A 23594-nucleotide genomic window follows, 5' to 3' on the forward strand; every position below is an offset into this window, starting at 1 on the left:
GAAAAGGGCCCCCTGTGACACAAATCCCTCAGAAATTCACAGCAGAAGCTGGTGCAACCTTGCAGCTGAGATCAACTGAAATCGTGGGGATTTCTTTGGTGGTAACAGAAGCAAACTGAATTGCAAACCCCTCTTGCCACTCCTGATGGAGTCTGTTGTGGGCCAGCACAGGCCGTGGAAGCTCCAGCACGTTAAACAATAAAAAAACCCAAAACCAACCATCAAACCCCAGAGGCACTGTGGTTCAAAATTTCTGAACTGAGGAGAAATGTCACAGTATGGCGGCAAGCTCAAAGCACATGCCACTTTCTACTGGTAACAGAATAATGTGCCGCTCAGAGGAAATTGTGCAAATCTTCAAAGTGTCATTGCCCCCCTCCATTCATCCACACGAAATCTGATCAGCACCCGTGAGATAACAGAGATTTACACTTCAGTAATTAGACATCGGGGCAAACACCTCCCTGGAGTAACAGAGTGCTTCGGGCTCCTTTCAGGTCACCAGCCAGTGGCACAGAGTTTGACTCCCAGCCCTTCATGTCACATCTGGGAGGATATCTTAGCTTTTAACTGTGAAAGATGAGACCTTGAAGAACCAGAAACGCCCCTTCCCTAAAGAAAAACTGTCTGCAGCTCAACCAAGAAGAAGCTGGAACAGTTTGTTCCCTGTTGCTTCGTTTAAATGAGGCAATCCATGAGCCATCTGAAGTATGCAGCAGAAACCAGCGCTTGATCCCAATAACTCTGGCAACAACTGCTCTGTTTCCAATCTCATCTTCAAGGTCAAAAGTATCAAGAAGATAATTGAGACCAAACCCAGATATCTGACCTCTGCCAATAGCCTGGACCGTTCACAATTGATTTCGAAAGGGAAGCCGCATCCAGATTATCCTGGTGGCATTGCTGGGAGAACCGATGGCTGCCGTCAGGAGGCAAGTGGCCAAGCAGATGTATTTGTAGGTTGTTCAGCCTCCTCTGACATCTTGGGGGATGATATTTCAGGGATCTGGGATCTCAGATAAAGTTGAAAGGATCTGAACAGTTATTTCCTTCTTTCTGCCTCAAGGCGCCTGTGCTGCCTTCAGACAAAGCTCTGGAGGGCTCAGTCTTCCCTCCGCTTGACACCGATACACGTTTGTGCGCTCGCGATACTGATTTCAGATGGGTGCAAGCAGGGCAGCTGTCTGAGCACACACCCACCACCACCCCCCATGCGGAGAAGAGTATTATACCAAAGAAGAAATGAGTAACATGCGGCACAGACAAACTTTGGTAAGACAGAGTGATGCCTGCCTGAAAAGGGTAACGTTCACAGACAGGGAAGCTGGAAAAGCAGCAAGACCTCAGCGTATCAGTCCCCCAGCTGCTGCTATATCATGCAGCCTTAGGGTCTGTCTGGATGCATCATGACTATAAGAAGACATCATTCCTTTCCTGCAGTAAATGAGAAGATTGAACCTCTTCCACACAGAGGAAGGGAGCCTTTTGTGCATATCCTTGTTGACACAAGACTGCAGGGTTCCAGTGTTTCTCTCCGAGGGAGAGAGAGGGAGTCTTGAACAGACTGAGTCAAAATTCGATCACCAGTTTGTACACGCATGCTGCTCTAGAGATAGCAGGATACCTGCTGCTACCAGAGATACCAACAGCTGTCTTACTGGTGAGGAGCACACCCCTCTTTGCCTCCAGTACCTTTTTTGGACAAATTTCAAGCTCTTGATGCTAATCTCAACAACCATTAATGACAATTTTGCAGACTCTCTAGCAGGTGGCCTCTCTACCTCAGGGCTCCAGCCCAAGATCAATGCAGATGCTCAAGCTGATGGAGGATGGGTTGAATCTACTGAAAACAATTGGTGGAGTCCTCAGCAAAGGCACTTATTCGAGCAAAGAAACCCCATGTGAAAGAAAAGTTGCCTTGAGAACTCACCAGCCATAGCGAAGTCGTTTGACTCTCCCAGATCTGGTACGCCAGTATCAAAACAGTAATTTAATGGTGAAGTAAAATTTTATGTGCTGCAAACCTGCTGATTTACCACATCGTGTGACTCTCATACTGGTACTGAAATTCTGCTTAGGAGGCAATTCTTTTTACCAGCTGCCAGCATACCTTTGATTTTAGTTCTTGCATAACTCATCAGCTTTTGTAGGACGGATCAGATACTGATCGCTATCCCAGTATTGTTACAGTGCCTTTCTAATCTCTATGTCCTGGCAAAACTTACAGTCACTGATAGCAATCTGCTCATCACAATATCCTGTGGGAAACTATATCACATAGGAGCCAGCAATGGCTCTTTTTTACTCTTGGAAAGCAACACAATCCAGAGTTACTGGAACTCTTATTTTCTTTCCCCCCCTCTCTTCTTTATTTTTTTATGTTCCCTGTTAAATCAAGAAACTGAGCCACATATTTTTAATAATGAGAATCTGGATGAGGTTCAATCTAAATTTTGAAAATATATTCCAATTAAAGACTTTAATAGATTCTTGGCTTTCCCCACATCTCATTACCATGTGCATTCAATAATCCCAAGCCCCCTTTTTCCCTAGTAGTAAGTAGACTGCAGAGCGGGTGACATCACTCTCCAGAAGGTCAGCCTCCCCTGGACTGGCGTTTTCTGATAATTTCTTGCAAAGGTTTTTTTCAGGGGGGACTTTTTTTTCCAAATTGGCTGCAAATCTGCTGTGATTGTGTCAAACATGGTACTTGCCCTTGTAAAGCTGCAATGACTTTTGGACCACCTGCTGCAAAAGAGAGGTTTTGTTCTCAGGCCAGAGGATTTCACTGACAGAAACAGCATGTCCTTCTTCTTGGTAGGACAATATGATGACCACTCAGGTCACACACCTGCAGAGACTTACTGACGTGCTTTACTTCAACAGCAACACCTGCAAATAAAGCTGGCGGACCGCTGAAGCCAGCCACAGCAGGCATCTGTGTGACTGGCTGTAATATCAGGCTCTCCAGTCTGTGTGGCAGCTGAAGCCCATCATTGCATAGATTAGAAAGTTATTTAATCCCTGTATGAAACAGCTGCATCCAGCACACCAAGTATCAATGCGGTGTGTCACTGCGGCCCTTGTTCAACATACAGCTTGAGCCAAACAAATGAGCAAAGCACTAGGATGTATGTTGAATGGCAGAAAGGATAATGTGGAAAAAATTATAATACCTTTAGATAATTGTATCATGTGGATGCATCTGGAATACTCTGTGCAGACTTGTTTTTAAAGAAACGATTAAGGACCTGGAAAAGTTCCCACTTGAAGAGAAATGAAATGGCTGGTGCTATTCGCTGTGAGAAGCACAGAAGGGGGACATAAAAACCTGTAAACAATTAAATGTATGAAGGAAGAAGGTGGATGAGTGGGAACTTCTGTTTTCTTTACCTTTAAAGATCCCACGAAAAGTGATGAGAATTCAGTTAGAGTAGAAAAATCAGAGCCACTTGAATGAAGCTTGAACTGACTCAGTTGGGTCAGGAAAACACTGAAATTGCAGTCGCAAGAGTCTGTTGAGGATGGCTGAGACAAAGCTATAACGTACTCTTCTCTCTGCAAGATTCGGTACAAGATTCAGTACTCAATCTTTTTTATTAACTATGCAAACTGAGTTTTCATTCTCAGGCATCTTCTTCATTCAACAAATCATTCTACATTTTTTCCCTGAATCTTCTTCAATCTCTTTCTGCCCTTTAAAAATACTTACAGTAGAAGGCCATATTGCAATGTCAGTTTACAGCTAGGAAATTGCCTCCCCGCTGCTTACTGATATTTTTTTTCTACACCAAGGATTGCGTATCACAGTTTTACATACACTGCCTCTTGCCTGTGCAATGGCTTATCCACTGAGACCTCCAAATTCTCACCGTGCCAACAATTTCCAGTACACTTGGTGGGTATGTACGTCCTATGCTTTGTTTCTAGACACACAATATCATATCTGGCTGAGCGAAAAGCCACGCTTTGTTTGAATGCATGCAGGTCACCAAGCAAACTCTATCGCCCTTCATACCTTTGTCCCCATCATTACTGACCACTTTTATGAGATTTGTACCTTTTAATAACTGCACTGTTTCATTTAGTTCTGGACAAGTTAGTGCTGGAACCAGCCCCTGCAGAGCAACAGTGGGACTGTCCTCACTGGATGCTGGATTTACGGTTATCGTGTCAGCTTTGCCATCGGTCAGCTACTCATTTCTTAATACACGCTAATGCTAACTTTTCCAAGCTGGTACATGTGGCGATAAGTTAAATGCTCTCCAAAAATCCATCACACCTATACAGTTATTTCTATCAGTCAAATCTCTAACCTAACCAAATAATTCAGATGGATTTGTTTAACAAAACTGTTTTGGAAAAGGCAGATAACATTTTCATTTCATGAAAAAATTACCAAATGACAAACCAAAAGCTAAGAATCCATAGCAATCTGTAGCACAGAAAAACCTAGCTGGAAAGCAGCAAAGGCACCGTATTAATACTGCTGGAGTCCCAAGCTTCTGCCCCAGAAAGCATCATTTTTCCTACAAGGAAAGTGGGGGGGGGGGACTAATCTCTTGAAAATCAAGGCTAAATTCCACAGTTCCTACAAGGGATCTGATCCAGCACTTTGCTAGACTTCATATAACTGGATCCTACTGCTTTTTTCCTCTCCACCCAGACAGCGTCTTATTTCAGTACTGTTATGTACTCTCTCCCTCCTCACCAGGCTGAACAACCATAACTCGTTCCTCATCGATGATGTTTCTTCCTAGGCACGTGGCCTCTTTTGTTGCTCTCATCTTGTCTCTCTGCAGTAAGCATGCGCTCCTTTTCAGCTGCAGAGGACACATCTAGTCCCCAAAGTCTCTCATAGCCCCAGTGCAGTTTCCCAACCAACAACTCAAGGGATAAAATAGAGGCGTGCACTTCCTCAGATGTTTATTCTGAAATGGCATATACTCACCCAGCTTTGGAGACAACAGCACAATCTAGAATTAAAGCATCTGATTATTAAAACAATACCCTGAAAACTTCTAATTCATAAATATGCAAGGGCATATTCACGCACATATTGACGCATATTCATTCAGAGCCCTGAACTTCAGGCGGGAGAGAGAAATAGAGCCCCAGGCAAATCACTTCCATGATGAGACTGGCCACGGCTCAGCACTGAAGTGCAATAGCTTACACTGCGGCCAGCTGTTCAACACCAGGGATCCACTCACCTGCCACACAGCTCATGTGCCTGAACGTAAGGAGCTGAAGAGGCATGGGCACTGCACATCCTGGTCGTCTTATGTTTGGAGGGAAGAATCACATGTGGCTTAAAGCCACCTCAGCATTTCTTGCTCTTTCTGCCAGCAATTCCAAGGCCTCCAGACCAACATATTTGTGCTGGCCCCTGGGGACTGTCCCAGCAGCCAGAAACTAAAATTGTGCTGTGTTTGTACCTTGGCTTTGCACCTATTGCTGAGACCAGGGGTCAGCTCATTGCAGCAGCCACTGGAGAGGTAAGCACTGTGATGGAGGGAATATTTCTGATTCCTTATCTTGAGATCGCTTCGCATGGCTAAATGCAGAGTTCAAGAGCACTGTTTTGTAGTGAGTTGTTAAGTTTTGACACCAACCTGCGGACACAGCTTTAGCTAAGGGCTGCCCTAAGCCCTAGTGGTCTCTGGTGCAATGTCGGTGGTCTGCACAGAGCCAGCTGGTCACAGGGTACTGGCTTGCTTCCTGGTTTTTCAGCTGCCAAACTATATTAAAACAAGCTAAAAATACATTAAATATTTTCCTTTCCTAATATTACCTTACCACGTAAGCAATAGCTGGACTTGCCACTAGGATGTTATCTGATAACCAGTGGGAGGGACGGGAAGGCGTGTGAGGAGGGAGGCTGCCTCAGCGACTGTGACCAGGAGGAAAGGCTGTTATGTTTCTATTTGGGTGGGTGATGAAAACATTTCTGAATCCCTGCTTTAACCCATCTCTGACCGCACAGCCCACCAGAAGTGCTCCTTGGCACGAGCCCCTGATCTTGTGCAAAACCTCCCCCTCCCCAAGAAGCGTGCACGGGGAGCCTAAGGCAGCCCACAGAACTGTGCCCTGTCCGCCGCTGGTGCTGTGCCATCAGAAAAACAGTGTAGCAGGTGACCTGGGCTCTGGGGCGTTGCACGGGGAACTGACGTGGGCGACAGACAGCCAGAAGAGATTCCTGCACTGTATCCCCTTCTGGTTCAGCCTTGGCAGCCAGTGCTGCTCTGCTGCCTCTGGAGGAGACCACACAATCCCCAGGTGGGTTCAGGGGTAGAGGGAAGTGATGTCAAGCTCAAGGGTGAGAGGCTGGACAATCTGCTACACAGGGCATGCAACTGGTTTTGATTGTTTAACCTCATAGGTGTCACATTTGAACACGGGTTTGGATTGTTTCATTTCTTGCATGTATATTGGAATTAAAGAAAGTACCAAGTTTCCCTGATACCTCTATTTCCAGTGATTACTGATTTTAACTAGAAATAGCTGCAATGAAGTGAATGAGGAAGTCCTATCCCTGAAAAAAAATAGTAACACAGCCTGAAACTGGAGATGAAAGCCCTACTTAACAAATGAGAGATGTAAAGGGCAGAAGCTATGAAAAGACACAGCATGAACAAGCGGAAAACACTTGGCCTACCCAGTGATTCCTGCCAGGCTCATACTAACAGAAAGTCTCTGCAGCAAGGCCACCAGATTTTGAACAAGAGGCAGCATGATCCTGGGGGGAGGCACGTTTCTGGTCTCCTAAAGCTTCCAGAGGACATACACCCCTTCCCCTTGTGTTTTCACACAAATGGCAAACATTAACTGTACGTGGAGAATGTGTGTGACATGTTGGAGTGTTTCCTCGGTCTCTTGGTGCTCTCTTCACACTTAACTCATGTCATGTACTCAGGCTGGTTTGCCTAACCCTGCGCTCCATTCTGCTGTACCTTCCACCTCCCAGGATTCTAGTCCTGGCACTGGGGGCACCAGGGAGATGGAGCAGCTCTACTGCACATCCTAAGGCATAGTCCTTCCCTCCATCCCTCCTCTCTGCTCTGTGTCCCTGCACAACAGCGAAGAGCTCAACAAGGAGCATGACATCCCCATCCCAGATGCTGGATGCAGAGCAGACCACGTTGCTGCTCTTACACCCTCTTCTGCTCTTTTTACCGCTCTCTGCGTGCCCTTCGTATGCTCACCTTGCTGCTTCTGCATAGTAGTGAAGTCTTCAAAGGTGAGAGTGCGCACGGGAGGCCTCCAGAAGGCATAGGTCTCCATAATGGCCTCCAGCCCCGTCCTGTGCAATGAAAATAAAACAAGGAGAGAAGAATGTCAGTCAGCTGGCAAGGGTATCAGCGCCGGGGGAAGAGGGCTCCGACCCTGCTTGACAGGCTGCCAGCAGCCACCAAAAGGTCACCTTGACATCTGTGAATTCCTCAAGCAAGCCTTCCCGCACAGGTGCTGGCTACCAGAGTAAAATGAAATTTCCCCAGCCCAGTATCTCAAAAGCTCCTCACGGTCTCCCAGTGCCCTTTTCTTTTTTAACAAGGATCCCCAGCTTTCTGCCTGCTTTGCAGGGGACACATGACGTCAGCTTGTCAAGACGTGCTCTATGATGGAGCAGGATTCCATGCTTTGTAGATACAAGCTGCCATGCAAACAAGGGAGGTCTGGGATTCAGCCTACAGAATCAGAGAGATTTTGTGAATTGCCTTTCCCTGCCACTTCCTAGTTCTGGACACTGTTCTGAAGTGCTACGGGAAGCCATCAAAAAGGAGTCTCCTTGGGTTTGGACTTCTACTAGAAATGCATAAGAGACTTTTTAAAGATCAGTGGCATCTCTGCTTTGGGTCCCTAACTCCCCGCAAAGACAGTACCAAAGAGAAAAACGCCAAAATCAAGTGACAGCTTTTCCTCTTGAAGAGCTGAGGTATCAGATTTGCTCTTATTTTCATGACAGAACACTAGGTCTGCTGAAAGTCTCTAACTCCACAGGCTCAGTAAGGACGTAGGTGCATTACCAGGAAAAGACTCCCACATTCTTTATGAGACAACCCCCCGGAGTTTCACCCCAGGAAAGGCTGACCCTGGTGGAAGCTGCAAACTGCTCTGTTCCTCATTCCTCGCCTTCTCCTGCCTCTTTTCCAGAAGTGAGTTGTAGCCCTCACACTGACTGGACACAACTAGAGATGCTTCGTCAAATGCAAGAACATATCCCCTTTCAATGCAAAAGGCTCTAACATCCCCAGAGCCTCTCATCAGATGTTGAGTTGATACTGGAGCTGCCTTTTGCTTCTGAAAATGTCTTTCTGCACGTGCCTCCACTCACTCAGTTAACTTTCCAAAGTCTCCCCGGAAGCTCAGATGCTTTAAATACATTGGAGTTGGCAAACCAAACTCTGTATTTTAAGAGGAGGTTTAGAAGAGAGGTTGTTGCATGGTGTTTATTAGCTGCTAAGCTGTTAGAAGTAGAAACAGAAGACATCTCTGCATAGCAGTCTCACACTAGCGCTGAGCACATTACAACAAAACTATTTGGTTAATACAGTGGCCCCTGCCAGCTCATGGAGCTCAGAGACAACAAGGCTGCGCAGAACGTGAACCCATCTGCTGAGCTGGGCTCTGCGTGCAAAAGCAGCTCTTTGACTACCAGTACCACCCCCAGGATTTCCCCTGCTCCCCGTGTGAGAAAGCCACACATGTTCTGACTCCGTCTGCTTCTCGACTCACACAGCTGGGAAGAGACCGGTACCTTTCTGCAGCCTCAAGAAATGATCCTCAGCCCAAATGCTGAGGCAGGACTTGCTGGTACCATATATCCAGGGGGCATAAAATGCCCTCAGCAAGTTGCAATGCAACAAGACCTGCTGTTGAAAGAACCTCCCTTGACAATTAAAAACAAGTAATACATCCAGAAATGCAGACTGAAAGTTCCAGCTGTGCTCATCCAGCTGCTCCTCGTCTGCCTCGCGGATCGTGCAGGGAGGCCAGTTCACCAAACTGGTGTTCACACGGTCTGGCTCAGGCACGAGATCCCCGTGCACATAACCCCACCTTGCACCAGTGTCTGACTTCTAGCTTTGCTCTCGTGACTCCCTTCCAGAAAAATCCAACCCCCAACAGGATGTGGCTCAGGGAATCAGTAAAGGCAGGTTACAGCTGTTGCCCTGCCTCTGCGCGGAGCTGCATCATCCTCAGCTCGGCCTGACTCACAGTTTGACGTTTCTAGCTCTCTGTTTACCACTTTCCCCAGTACCAATACAGTTCTTGCAAGTACTGTGTAATTTGTACTTCTAAAAGAAAAGGAAAAGAGAGAATAATGAAAAGATAATAAATCAAATAAATGAAAATAATAAAAAGAAGAAATAAAAGACTAAATCAGGAATCATATACTGCTTTCAAGGGTTGGACTCCGCTGTGCCTGTGAGCTAACGGAGGGTAAATGGCAACACTGAGTGCACCAGAGCAGCTTGGGAAGCTGCTCAATTCCTGCCCTGTAGGGCATCCAGAAAAAGGAGGGATGCAGGCAGGGACCCCCCTCCTCCTGCTCCAGGGGAGCAGGTCTAGAGCAGCCCCTCTGCAGTGGACCTGGCTCCTGTCACCCTCCCCTTCCCAGGCTGCAAGTGCCAGCAGCAACACCATGGCCTCCCCGGATTCACAGGCTGCCCTGTGATGCTGAGGGCAGCGCTGCAGCCACAGGTACCTGAAGAACAGATGCCACACTCCACAGCTGGCTTCAAGCCACCACTTTCCTCTTCCTGCCCCAAAGGAGAGTCCTTTACTCCCCCAGAGGTGTGCACATGTTGGATGTGCATTATAAACCACCCTTTTTAAGTATGCGGGTGACTGAGCTCAAATGTCCAGTTCTATGCACAAATTCAGGTCCCTATATCCTAGATCATCCTTTTTTCCTGCTAATTTGTTGGGTTTGGGTGTTGGGTTTTTTTGTGCAGAACAAATGTTGTGGGTGCTTTTGAAATAGCATCTAAGCAGAACACACCCTTACTGAACTTTAACCTTTTTCTATGCATCAGACAAGATCCATGAGACAGCAACCTCATCTGCTAACCTGCTAGGCACATACCACCCCGGTATGGAGTCTTGCAGAAAAAGAACGTGCAGCCATGTCAAAACCAGCTTCGGTGAGAAGGCACACCACTTCCGCGTGACTCATTTTACAACTCTATCCCCAGTCTTTCAATATTTTTTTTTTTCGTCTGTATTCCTGTTTTTTAAAGCAAATGTTGATATGAGGAGGTGGGAATCAAGAATCTCCATCGCTGTCTTACAACCCTCCCTCCCGTAGGAGTTCGTGCCGTTGGTGTGATACCAAGATAACCCCAGCCCCACCACAGACCTCCACTGCGGGACAGAACGGTAGCGCTCCCCTAGTAACAGAAACCCTGGAGTGCTATTCTCTGTGTGTTCCAGCCCCTCACAGGGAAAACAAACCCCACCTGGCCGATGAAGAAATATTTTGGGACCGCAATAATAAATGCTGACAAAAGAGGAATTGTTTTCAGCATTTCTGAAATCTCAGCAACTTCTTTTAGGCTTTGGTGAGGGCTGCTGGTACCAAGCGTGCTGAACATTATCCATGTGGCATCCACTTTCTCTTCCAAAGAACTGCACTGAAAAACTTACTTCAAACTGTCTATCAGGCCATAAACCCTCCCCTCTCACACCATCTTTATGAAGGAAGTAAAAAAAAAGTATCAGAAGAGGACTCACTGCCAGCTTTATTTTAATAAGGTCAGTCCTTTAAAAGATATCCAAAATTCACTCTTTTTCATTCATTCTTTTATTTTTAGTGCTATAAAGTTTTAATAATAGGCAATAAATGAAACAGTTCCATTGTCTGAAAAATGAAAAAAGATGTACGAGCTATCTGTGCACCTCCATAATCCATACCATATGGCCGACCTCACCATTCCTGCTGCACGCAGGATCCAGGTCATCGTTTCATTGTTCACTGGGGAAGCCAAACTACTGGCTTCAAGCGCCTTCCTGGCTCTCTTATCCTAGACAAAAGCTCAAAGAGCATTTCCAACACGAACAACTTTTATTCACCTCGGCTGCCCACATCTGAAAGGAAAGTGCTGTTGCTTGCCTTCAGCTTAAGGGTTTTTCTTCCATCACTCTGCTGGGTTTCCTGACTGTTGTCCGTTCTGGCTTCCTCCTGGATAAGGAGCTCCCACAAGCATCCCACGGTCAAATGAACTCTACTCAGGCTCCAAAAAAATAGGCTGTGTGGCATTAAACCTGCACCCTCACCACCCAAACACTGGGCTAGCTGAGCTCCATATCTCAAAAACCCTGGTTCTCAAACACTTGAAGCTGAGGAGAGCAAACAAGTAATACATGCCTCGTACGTACATGACTGGGCATGCTTTCACCACCAGGACCACTTCTTTTGGTTCACTTTTACAGATGCTTCACGTGCTTTTGCAGGTAAAGCGAACAGGGACCAAAAATCACATAGAGGGAATCTCTAATAAGCAGGAACTAAGACTCAGCCTCCTAAGACAGGCTCACCCGCTCAGCCGCCAAGGCTAACGGGTATATCGCTGAACACCGTTAGTTCACTCAGTCTGAGCGCTCATAGACTGCAAAACAGCATCCAGCTGCTGCACTGTTTCCATCCTTCCCTCCGAAATAACTCAGTGCTCCTTCTCCCAGCACAAGGGCTGAGGCAGGCAGCTGTGCAGGGAGACAAGCACGCGAACAACTGAAGGAGATCCAAGAAGGGAGCCATAAAAAGATCACTCCCCCGGCTGGGTACAGGCAGTTACATCATGACGGGGTGTCCCCAGAGCAGCAGGGTTTCAGCAGTCTCTCATACTAAGGGAGACCAGTCACAAGGCACCATACTGGAAGGCTGTGAGCGGATGGAAGTGAAAGATTTAAAATGGAAATCAGTTTTAAAAACAACAGTCAACTCTGTAATTTCTGCAGTGGGCAACAACAGCGAAACAATATCAGAATAAGTGAAAGAAAAGCATCCAACTCCATTTCATGGAAAAGCCTCAACCCAAAGCAGAAAGGAAACGTCCTAGGGAAGAAGTGACCTAAGAGTTCCTCTTCTCCCACCATGCTGATTTTTCTAGTGGTTTGGGTGGGTTTTTTTCCCCTACATCATTTGCTGGCAAACTCTAACCATAGCTCTCACTCAGTATCCCTGTGTCACTGAGATACGATACCCTGCAGCAGCCTCAGACATACTGTGGCCCCTGCTGCTGCCACACCTTTTTTTTTCTTTTTTTTTTTAAGACCCTATACAAAAACCCTCTTGGACATATACTACACTTGCCTGCTTTGCAAATGCCCCCTTTTTCAAATTACCCTGTTTCTTTCTCAAAGGAGTCTTACGTTTCCATTGGGAAGTTCCCCAGCTACAGGCACTGCAGCTGACCAAAGTTGGGAGGATGTGGGAAGCCACGGAGCATCCCGATTGTCACTCCAGTTGACCAGTGATCCTGATGAGATTACAAGTTCACAAGGGGAAGAGAAACCAGTGTCCCATTTGGAGAGTCCTTGCCTCACACGGCTTGGACCCTAATGCCTTTTGCCCTCTGCGTGTATGTCTATGTGCGTGTCCTTTCAAAGGGAGCAGCTGAGCCTTGGAGTGTCCTCCGCTCGTTGACAACAGCAGTGCAACCTTAGCCAGACCACTGCTTGTGAGGCAGGCGCCTGACTGCTATATATGCTTGCAAATACCTTTGCCTGTTTTTTTCTTCCTAAAGCCTCAGGCTGCTCTCTTTGATGTGTAATACCTTAAAGATTTTAATTCCTCTTTACATCAGCAGAGAGCCTTACTGAGCCCTCCCCACAGCTGCAGCCGTGTAGCAATTTCCTGCCCTTTCTTAAATCAATGAGCTACAAAGATCAGTAATTCCCAACCTTTTCAGGAAACTGTCTAAATTCACTGGGCTAGGACCTTATTAATGCCTTCCATGTTAATCTAGCCCACCATGTACCTGGAACTGCATCAATCCCTCCTCTAAGCCCAGCCTCCAGTGCAGCTGTATCTCTGCGCACAGGGAAGACCTTGTACCCAGGGCACATACTAATTCCCCCACGCAGGAGAGAAGAGTCAAAGTCACATATGCCTCAAGTATCACTAACACGTATAACCAGCGCTTACGGTGGGGGTTAAATAAGGGTGATAACATCTTTTTTGCATAGCTACAGTAAGATGAGAACAGAGGAGCCAAGCTAGGAAGTCGCTAGGTCAGTAAGATGTCTTTGTGATCACAGAGAGTGTAGCATCTGAACAGGTGATGGGAAAGACAGGGCAGATGTCTGTTTGCTGAACACTTCCCATACCAACCCACGAACGAGGTCACGGTCCTGGGGAACACACACATGAGAGGAGCACGCAAGTAAAACCTGAATTACAGTGCCCATGGGGACAGCAAACAAGGGCTATGCACGCAGCTTTCACTCTGGTCTGCACACTCAGAGCCTTGCTTTACAACCCTAGGGCTCTTGTAACATAGTCAGATATGTCTAATTCTATAAGTAATTTCATGTTTAAAGCCTTTATCACACTGATTTAAAGGATACCTGTGTCATTTAGATCTAAAACATTTAGATCTGCTGCACACTCTGCTGGATTCATGAATGGCAGAAAAAATTGGAACTTTTTGTTTGGACTTTCTTGTTCCTTTTTGATAAGTCTGTAGTGTTTTTTACTAATAAAAAAGGGAGTTTTTATTAGAGTTCCTGTTTTACTATTGTGTTGTTAAAATTCAACCTATTCTAAATAATGTTCAAGGTGTTGTACTTAACCTTTTCATTAAAATCCTGGCAAAATTAAGCCACACAGTCAAAGTGAAAGAATTTGACATCACTGGAGAAAAACTGTAATTGTTTGAAACTAGAATATCTTTGCACTTTTATGCTGCAAACCTATCAGAAACTCTATTTTTCCTTTAATGTAAAACAAGCATTTGTGCTTCAATTTTTGGAACTTCCTGTGAAAATTAAAATTACAAAATGTGCTTCTGCCAGCTCTGCTTATAGCAAAGTACGTCAAGGTCCCCTTGCCTACAACTTCCACTACTTTGCAGAGCGTTAGCCTGTGACCAGTTAGCCTGTTTTACAATCTGCAGTCCTCCATTTTTGTCTCTCTGTTCTTCATTTTAGTGACATTTTTTTTTTTTTTTAAACTGAAGGATCTTGACAAGTTCATCTATTTTACCTAATTCGTTGGATACCATGGCACTATATCAGTAATACATGAACAGTTTACTATCAACTATCAGAGATGCTAAAGAACATCTCAAATATGTTTCTCAACAACAAATGGAAAAGCTCAGAGGAACATGCAAATAATAGAAATGAGCATAAATAAATTAATCATCCAGCAGGAAAAAAACAGAAACAGCAAAACATATATACAGAAAGAAAGAAGCCTTGAAAGCAGTGGTAACAGAAGGGGTACTAAGGTAGCAGTGAACAGGAAATTAAACATACGATAGCAAAAAAAACAGTCACAGAAAATGTTGTCAAGCAGGAAAGCGATAAGCTGCCTTTACTGTTACGCTGCCTAAGAATATCTAAGCCCCACTGTCAGGGTTTGGGTCAGGATCCAGGCACAAGTAGGAGCAGCGCTGGAGGAGACTTCTGAATAGAAACGGGGTCAGTCTAGCTGGCTAACCGGAAAAGGTTTCCTCAGGAAGCCGTCATTATACGTTAGAACTGTTTAGGCAAAGTAAAACAGTCCTAATTCCTCTAAGAACTACTCAACAGCAAACTCCTGTAAAAATTAATCAGGATCACAAAACGCCTTCCTCGGCCTTAGACGAGTGCCCTGTGCACTGATCAGAGCACAGAGTGAAGAGATCGGTGAGGAAACGCAAACAAGCCCCTATTACCTGTTTCTCCCAGAATCTCTGAAACCTTTAGCGAAGGGGTTTCTGTCAATTTTTAATCTGGTGATCTATAAAGGAAGAAAAAGAGAATTAGTTTTCTCTCCAATTTTATTTCAACAAATAAAAACCACTGATGATTACCCCTCTTGCCCAAACCACCTGTTCGATGACCTTTCCTACTTATTTCCCCAGACTTATATTGAAGTTGCCCTCCTGTTAGCCGTGAACGGATTCTCTGCTCAGCACATGAGCGGTGCCAGCGGCAGACACCTGGCAGCATCAGGACACCTGGTGCAGCGCTGGGGCTGAGAAGCTGTTCCTGAAGAAGGACACCTTGGATCCAGCAGCAAAACCCCCGGAGCTATAACTTATCAGCAGCCGTGCGGGTTGGGAGGCAGGCATACTGCTCAGGTTTGGCCGGTGCCTGAGTTATCCCAGCCTCAGCACTCCAGATATCCAGCAGCTGGATGCACTCATGGACCTTCAAACAATGCGAAGGAGAAAAAGCCAAGCCAAGCACGGGCTACAGCCTCTGCAGATGGCAGCTGGCCACCCGGTCACGTCCACAAGGTGCTGCTGTTCTGGTCAGCATCTGGGTGGCCCTTCAAGGGGTTTCTGATCTGGAAATCTTTTTTTTTTTTTTCCTTCCCCCTCCTCTAAACAAAGAGGACAACAGCTGGGCTGAATGCTTTGGGGGAATCTTCCTTCCTGCTTTATTTTTAGGCATAATTCCATCTTGGAAAATAATTTTAACCTTGCAGCCCGTGATATCATACTACCTGTTGGCTATTCCCCAACTTGGTGCAGCGCAAGAACTTCCCTCTGCCAGTCTCACCTTGCCCCAGAGACCCTGTCTCTGGAGTGAAATGAGAGCAAGATCTCCAGGTCCTATCAAATTTGAGGTGGTTTTGCTAAAACCGCTCAAAAGGGACTAGTTTAGTGCAGCCTGATCTGTAGCGGATTTGCAGGTGTTTTGCTTCTGTCAGAATCAAGCCCTTACTCTGGATATTAACCTCAGATCTGGAATGCAGCTCCTATTTTTGCAGAAGCTTAATTTGTGAACTTAATTTCCGTTAGCCTGACTTTGCAGCTGTCCTGGGACTTGTGTGTACAGAGACAGATACGTTCTGTGTAGGATGGAATTACAGCAGAGGGAATCCCTGTGGTGGATTTGCTAACATTTTACAATTGTTTCCAGAGATGCTTCTCCCAGTAAGGCAAAGTTTTACAGCCACTGGAGGGCATGCAGGCAGATTCAAGGGATTTATATTTATTTTTAATGAAAAGGTTTCTCCAACCTACTTGAATCTCCTTTACTGGTATTATAAAAATGCCCACCACACACCACACCCAACTGTTTTTTGACAAAACCCCCAAATGTTTGGAATTCAGGGACAGGAAGAAATTCCAGTGCTTCTTTACAGTGAGGTGGCTTCCAGTGCCAGTGCCTGACAGAGACCCCTCCCTTGGCACGTCCCTTACCTGTGTAATTAAGCCTTATAGCTCTGGTCATTAGGGAAGAATGACAGGCTTGTTTCCTGCCAATTTCTTCTCCTTTCTCTACCCACTTTCCATGTCTGGTCTACAGTTAGAAGTTTGTCAAGTATATGCATTTGGGCAAGGGGGTCAGGAGATTTCCAGTGCTGCCAGGACAGCAAACCCCCTGTTGCACTGTAATATTTTTTTCTGCTGGAATAGTTGATCCATTTTGGATCCTGATTTAAGTCAATTCAAAGGCACTCAGTCTCGTCCAAATCATACTGAGAAAGAAGTTAGGAGCGGGTATCCGTCATGGGAGCACTGTCAGCATGTGTGCTCTCTCTTGTATGTTGCAAAATACTAAATTCACTACATTGTTATAATTCACAGTTATTAAAAATTGGCTAAGTATTACAATCTTCCCTAAGCTGATTTGACATGGGTCTGTCCCTCAGTCCAAGAATACTAAATATAATGATGTCCACTGAGTTCATGAAGTCATTCTCCAGAAGCACAGATGTTATCATGAAAAAAATATTTACTTCACTGTTTCTGATTCTAGACTCCACTGTAATTTATGGCAGAAATTTGAATAACCTATTTCCCTAACTGGCTTGATAACAGACTGTTTTTCTTCCAAGCCAACTTGTACTCTCGTTCTAGCTTGTAACAGTACCTCGTGCTCTCTAAGCGGACACACTATTAACACAGCAAAAAGTTTCACCAACTCAGATTCTGTTTCACACGGCTGGGAAAAAATTCCCTGACACAGCCCTTCTAATGCCATCACAGCCCCCACCCCAGGAAGGAGGAGAAGGGGAGGAAAGGGAACCGGGATGTGCACAGCACCTCTCACCTGAGAATAAAATCGGGAGTAGGTGTGCAGGACTGAGAAGAGGAGCACACAGAGCCCAAGCGTGACAGCGGGGGTGGGAAGGCTAATGGGAATCCCTGAGGCAGGGGTAGCTGGCAGGTCGGCGAAACGTAAGGAGCCTACAAGGGGAATGGGTGGCTATAAGGAGCTCTCAGTGGGTGCAATGAACATGCCCACAGAAGCGATGAATCTGGCCACCTCAGAGACCAGGACATCACCTTTCACTGGCCACTGAAGAAGAAAGGGGAGCAAACATGTGTAATACACAGCGAGGCCTTTCCAAATCTCCTTTCTTTGCTGGTGTCTCAAGTGCTTACATTCTCAAACACTCATGTTTGCCTAGCAATTAATTTCCTCTTAAACATATCATATCTCTGGGGAAAATGGGGGTAGACCGGGAATTCTGTAATCAAACACTACTGTGCGCTGAGGTTACATTTCTTAGTGCCATGAAGTCTAGTTCAAAAAAAAGGGCAGATCAGTAACAAAGTCAAAGTCTCTACAGATAGGATCCCACTGGCACAACATCTTTTCCTTATGATATCTGGAGCCAATAGTAACAGTCTCCCCCGGGAATGTGCAAGATCTGAATCAAATGTGATTTATGCATGAGATTTTCAGTTCATATGCAATACACGGACAGCTGCTGCTTATGTTCAAAGGCTTCTTTTGTCAGCAAACCAGTGAGATTGTGCTTCTCTAAAACTTTTCCCCTCATTGCTATAAAAAACCCAAAACAACTATGTGTTTTCTCTCTCAGATAGCAGATCTAGACTAGCTGTACTGCCTTAAAATTACGGTGGGGACAGGACACTGTAGTTTGTACTATAAGGCAGCAAGTACATGTGAACACAATACAACCCTTTATGGTTGATCTCACCTATTTCACGGTAAAACCTGCAGGCACCTGATCTGCAAGGTGGTCTTCTGGCCAGATGCCTCATGTCTACACACTACCCCACAGTAAGCAGTTTCTTTTTGTGCAGAAAAAAAGCCAGAGAGGCTGTAAAGAGTACACTTTTCTTGAGCTGCATTTCTTAGAGAAGTTAAAAGTCTCAAACACAAAGAGGAGGCTGATATTTTTACGAACACGCAACATAAAAGTACCCTGAAGGCACCCAGCTTTACCTGTTGATTTTGGTAGGCTGTCACTGTGGTGAAGACAGTCTCAGGGAAGTTGAAGGTTTTCACCCCATCTCCTGAAGGAACTGGCTTTGTAGGAGAGAGATCACTGCTGAAATCCTTGCGGATGACATGAACACGGGGCTGGTATTTATGCATTGAATGTAAGATTATCTGAAGACAAAACAAAAGGAGAAGGATATTTTAAAGGTTGGGTTTTTTCCAAATATTCTACACTACATCCAGATGTACAAGGAAGCAGGGATGGAGTAAGGGCTAATATGAAGACAATTACCCTTTCCTTACAAACATGTATGCAGTGAAGTTTGTGCTATGTGCAGAGAGAAAGGGGCTTTATTGCTTTATAGGGTCAGGCAGCATTTTGAGAAAAAGCACTGAAGTAGAGGGAAAAGTTCCATAACTCTGGAAAGTGGCTACAGACACATGTGCCCAGCAGGACACAGGAGCATGGAAGCAGCAGCACCCTTTCAAGTCTGATGGGAGCAAGGTGAGGGCAGCAGGCACCAGGATTAGCTTCAGACTTACGTGGCCTTGATCATCAAGCTCGTTGTTGGTCAGCTTGAGCTTGTCAAAACTGACCACCTGCCTCATCCAGGTGTCTCCAGAAGCCAGCGAGTCAGGGTGGATGTAAACCCTGGGGGGCACCGGGGAATCAGCATTGCCAGCCACCATCCACTTGGAGCTGTGATACACGTACCTAGAAGAGGAAGGGTAGGTGGCTAAGGGAAGCTGTCACTCACTCACCAGAGGAACATTTCCAGGGCTCCCCCTCCCCTGCCACCCTACCGCACGCACCCCAAGCTCTCATTTGCAGTCAGGGGAGAATGTGCTTTATTGCAACCTCCTACCTTCTAAATGAAAGCCAGATTACCCCTGAGCCACTTGTTCAGGCTTGATTCCTTATTAAAACCACCTTTGCAGTTATTTTCCCTGTAAAACTCTGCCACATGTGCCTTCTCAACACTTTAACCCCCTCTGAGCCAGTGTAAGAGGCTAGAAAATACAAAGCCCTCTCTGAAAATATTAATAAATGCCCTGTAATTTCCGGAAATCTGCACTGGCTGCCATGCCAGACTGTGCAAAACATGTGTCTTCACCCAGAAAGGCAAAATCCAATGGATACCACCCAAACAAGTGATAAAACAGAATATCTGGTTTGAAATGCTGCAAAATAGGAAATTCCATACAATATTACAGAAGTTGGGATTAGAGGAAAAAGAATTTTTGTGTTCCTGGTTTTTTGTGATCTTTTGTGTTCCTGATCTAGCCGTGCTATATATATCATAAATTTCTCTACCGTAGCTTTGCCTAGACACGTTTTTTTCTTTCTGCCTCATGGTTCCTTCAGCCTAAGGCATTTCACAAACAGTCCTGCTAACACCTCGGAGTTCTGCCCCGGGCTGCCCCGCACTGGGTCTCTGCTCAGCTCTGCTAAGCTGTTTCAGTCCTTACCTACAAACAGTGACTCATTTCCTGTATTTTCACAAGAAATGCAGAAAACAAAAAAATAAAATATCTATTCCTTTCACTGCTAGTTTGCTCTATGTGCCTGCACACGCTAACAAGGACAGAAACAAAGTGTAAGACAACATACCTATTTTTGACATTAATGCTGTCAGAACCACTCAAAGAAAGGGGGAAAACATCTGGGTGAGTATCAGACACTACCTTGATACTTCCCAGGAAAAGCATTTTCCCGAGAAACGGTCTGTGCAATCTGAGAGCAAAAATGTAATATTTAGCATTTGGAGCAGAGGATTAGTTCTTGAATCCTCAAAAAGTGGTGCAGTCAAGACTGTTTGGGGAAAAGACTTGCTCTCAGGGGTCTCTTTAATGAGTATAAATAAATCACTTCTGTCTGGATAGTTTTCTGGGATGCAGAGGAGCATGAATTTTCCAGAGTACTTTTTTAGGATCGGAAGCCCGTTAATACCAGAGAAATTTCTCCTTCCTGTCTCTCAGCTCAGCGGTGGAGATTCACCAGAGGGTTCCTCAATGGCTCCACACTGGAGGTCAGGGCCCATATTCCCTGAGGCTGCTGTGCTAGACAGTGAATGCTTTTAAAATAAAAATCACCCAATTCAGTTCAGGCCAGACCTGAGGTGCTCAGCTTAGTTCAGCTGCTACTGGCCCATTCCCTTCTCACCGAAGTAGTTTTGGAGGCTCCAGACCCCCCACTGATAACTGCAGTCGTCAAGTCCCTCCGACAGTTGCTGCTAACCCTGTCAGCTGTGAAATGCCTGCTGGGGACCTCCCCAACCAAAAACTGCTATTTGAGAAGAGCAAGATTTCAGTCCAAAAAGTACGAGAGTGTATATTAAACCTCTGCGTGTGTGTCTCATGATCCTGCTCAAATCAGCTGTGTTGGTGTACATCAGCACAGTCTCCTCCAGCATAACTTCGCAGCGGTGCACAATGGCATGTGTCCTTCCTAGGCTGTCACCGACAGAGAGCTCTTGCAAGGTAACTACGCCTGCACCTAAAAAGCTTACCTGTATCTCTTGTTATCCACAGGCACAATGTCCATGGCAATATAATACTGCTGATGGGGATCCAAGCCTGTAATTTTCACTCTCATGGCTGGAAACATTCTCCTAGGAAAAGTAAAGTAGAAATAAGGGGGGGGGAAATGGTGAATAAGGAGGCTGAAGGCGCTCCTTAGACCCCTCTCTGACACCAGGAGCATGCAACTTTTCACAGCCCAGTTCTTGGTGTGACTCCACTGGGCCTGGTGTGGGTAGAAAACTGTGCTGGCAGTGGTTTGAACCTTCAAATTCTTCCCACTTAAGAAAAGGAGTAGCAGAATAACAACCTGTGGGTAACAATAAAACACTCCCAGCTTGAGCACTCTGTCTGTTCCCAGCTCCTAGCAGATCGTTCTGCTACGTTCCACACAAATTCTCTTCTCTAGGCACTTCAGGGATGGGCAGTGTACCTTCTTCCTGCTCTTTTCCCTGCTGGTTGTCCATCTATAATTGTTCCTTCATATTCCATTAAATGTAAGATGACTTTAATTCTCTTTTTTGAGAAAATCCCATTTCAGTATAGAGTTTGATGGTACTGGGGTAACATTTAAACCAAATCCATCACCCTGAAAGATCCTCTCACTCTTACATTTATTGTTATTTAAGAATAAATGTCCCTCAAATTAATCTGCTTATTCGGCATATATTTCACATTGAACAGAAACACTAGCATTATGGTCATGGTTTTCTTGAAGTCCTGGTAGTATTTTGCACAACCTTTTTAATAAGTCTTGTCTTTTCTACATCATATGTCCAGATCTGCCTTAGGCTCCTGATAGGCAAGTTATGAAACTCTGCACCAGCAAGAACCAGTTCCCAGCCTGGCTGTTCTTCCCTGAGCACCAGTTCAGCTCTGCTGCGTGCTACTCACTGCTCTGGAGGTGTTGGTAGCTGCGCAATTATTTCAGAACAGAGCAGCTCAGAACAATTTTAAGCCCAAAGCATGTCAGTGTCAGTGTGGCTATGGCATAATTTCTCCTTAAAAATGTTCTGGTTTGTCCACTGTTTCTAGGGGCCATCCCTATACCATCACAACACTTTACTTTCTGTTTAGTGAGGAGCAGTGCAATGTCAAGGAAGGTTTAGATCTCCTCCCAGCATTTCTGTTTCTCAACATATTACCAGTGGGCACAGCCTGGAGAAGGGAGAAAAGAGGAAAGCTTACACCAGTGTCTCCAAACGTCTGAAACTTTGCACTGAGGGGATGCAACCATGAGAAACTACTTTAACCTTTCCCATTCAGGCCCCATACACCTACTTGCAGCGTGGGAAGGAGGAGGCTGGTGCTCAGCCCTCACCCTACTCACAGCTCTTCCACTTCAGGACACTGAGAAGGAAAGTTCTGACCTATTAGTAACAGCATCTGCCTTGGAAAAGGGCCGTTGTCATGCAGGGCGGGGAGAGCACCATGCCACAGCCGCCAGAGCACAGCTCACCCAACTCATGAGACAGAAAACTGCCAGAACAACTGGCTGCAGAAACCCTTCAAGTAGAGAGCAGATTTGTGCAACTGCTGGTGTGAGTTTGCTAGCTGAATGATTTGGGGGGGGAAAGGGAATAACGGATTAGTCTTCGGTAGCTTGAGGGCATTACCTTGTTTCTACCACAATGGCTCATTAAATCTGCCAAGCCAAATGGGTGCAGGATGTGGCATTTTACAGTCCAGCTCCCCTTAATTGGAGAGAGGTGGCTTGGGAGCAGCTTAAGAGGTAGGTCATGTTTCAGAGGGTTGATGAGAAACGCAGGATTAAATCTGAGTCTCTTTGGGTCAAAGTCTGCGCACTGTATCAGGAAAATTGGATGCTGTGTGTCCCAAGAAGCTCTCTCCAAATCTGCAGCCCCACGTAAAGTTGCAGTACAGCCTGTGGGGTTGTTTGCTTATGAAATTCCTTGTAAAAGATTACCGCAGCCCGTTCAGCAGGCTTAGAGGCTAATCTCTAAAATGATCGGAGAGAGCTCGGCTGATCCCACTGCTTTCTCTAAGGTTTAAGTGTACTTTTACAGTTTGGTAAATTATTACTGGTTTTCTTTTTCTGTGGGTGTAGAAGTAACTCCACTTTCTTCGCCGTAAGGATGTGGCCTGGAACTGTCACAGCAGGTCTCCAGCAGCGCTGCTGCCTGGAAAGGGGGGAATGACAAAGGCAGAGGCGGGCAGCGGCGCCTGAGGCGTGTACGCAGGCATAACCCCCGTAAAGTCCCCGTGCCCTGCGTCTCCTCTTGGCTGGCTCCTGGCCCCCCGCGAGGCACCAGCCCTCCAGAAGATGGGAGGCTCAAAGGTCTGGAAGGAATTCGGGCCGTGTGAATATGGCTGTGTTAATAAGCAATCCAGAAGCTTGCATCTAGAAAGGTATCAGCTAGCTTTATAGCCAACATCCACAGACACGACGGCCGCCCTGTTTTCACAGGGAACATGTGATGACATCTGATATATTTTAGGAGGAGGTTTTATATCAGCAGCAGTTTGGGATGATCAAGTTATTTATATGTTAGCTTTAGCGCTCAGCAGGAAAGCAGTCTTCCTAAACTTAGACTGTGAACTTACACACGGTAACCTTTTAGAGGAAATATAATGTGATATGAAACAAATTATCGCAATTATTTTAGGACCACTTAGAAGTGTTTTCAAAAGCATTTTTGTAACAACCATGCGCTTCAGTCTACTCAGTTCCTGTCTCCTTCCGTGGTGAGAAT

General features: G+C 45.7%; 1 protein-coding gene across 1 annotated transcript in view; it reads right to left on the reverse strand.

The window, feature by feature from the left end:
- TBX15 (T-box transcription factor 15) overlaps nucleotides 1-23594 on the reverse strand; it is a 98180-nt gene that overhangs the window by 9745 nt on the left and 64841 nt on the right. Inside the window, exons 3-7 of the mRNA XM_027778906.2 lie at nucleotides 20871-20972; nucleotides 18904-19075; nucleotides 18364-18531; nucleotides 14886-14950; nucleotides 7206-7303 (exon numbers count right to left, since the gene is read on the reverse strand). Of these exons, the coding sequence (XP_027634707.2) occupies nucleotides 7206-7303; nucleotides 14886-14950; nucleotides 18364-18531; nucleotides 18904-19075; nucleotides 20871-20972 (605 nt within the window). The remainder of the gene's footprint in view (nucleotides 1-7205; nucleotides 7304-14885; nucleotides 14951-18363; nucleotides 18532-18903; nucleotides 19076-20870; nucleotides 20973-23594) is intronic.

Source organism: Falco peregrinus, chromosome 6, assembly GCF_023634155.1.
Source record: "Falco peregrinus isolate bFalPer1 chromosome 6, bFalPer1.pri, whole genome shotgun sequence".
Taxonomy (NCBI): Eukaryota; Metazoa; Chordata; class Aves; order Falconiformes; family Falconidae; genus Falco; species Falco peregrinus.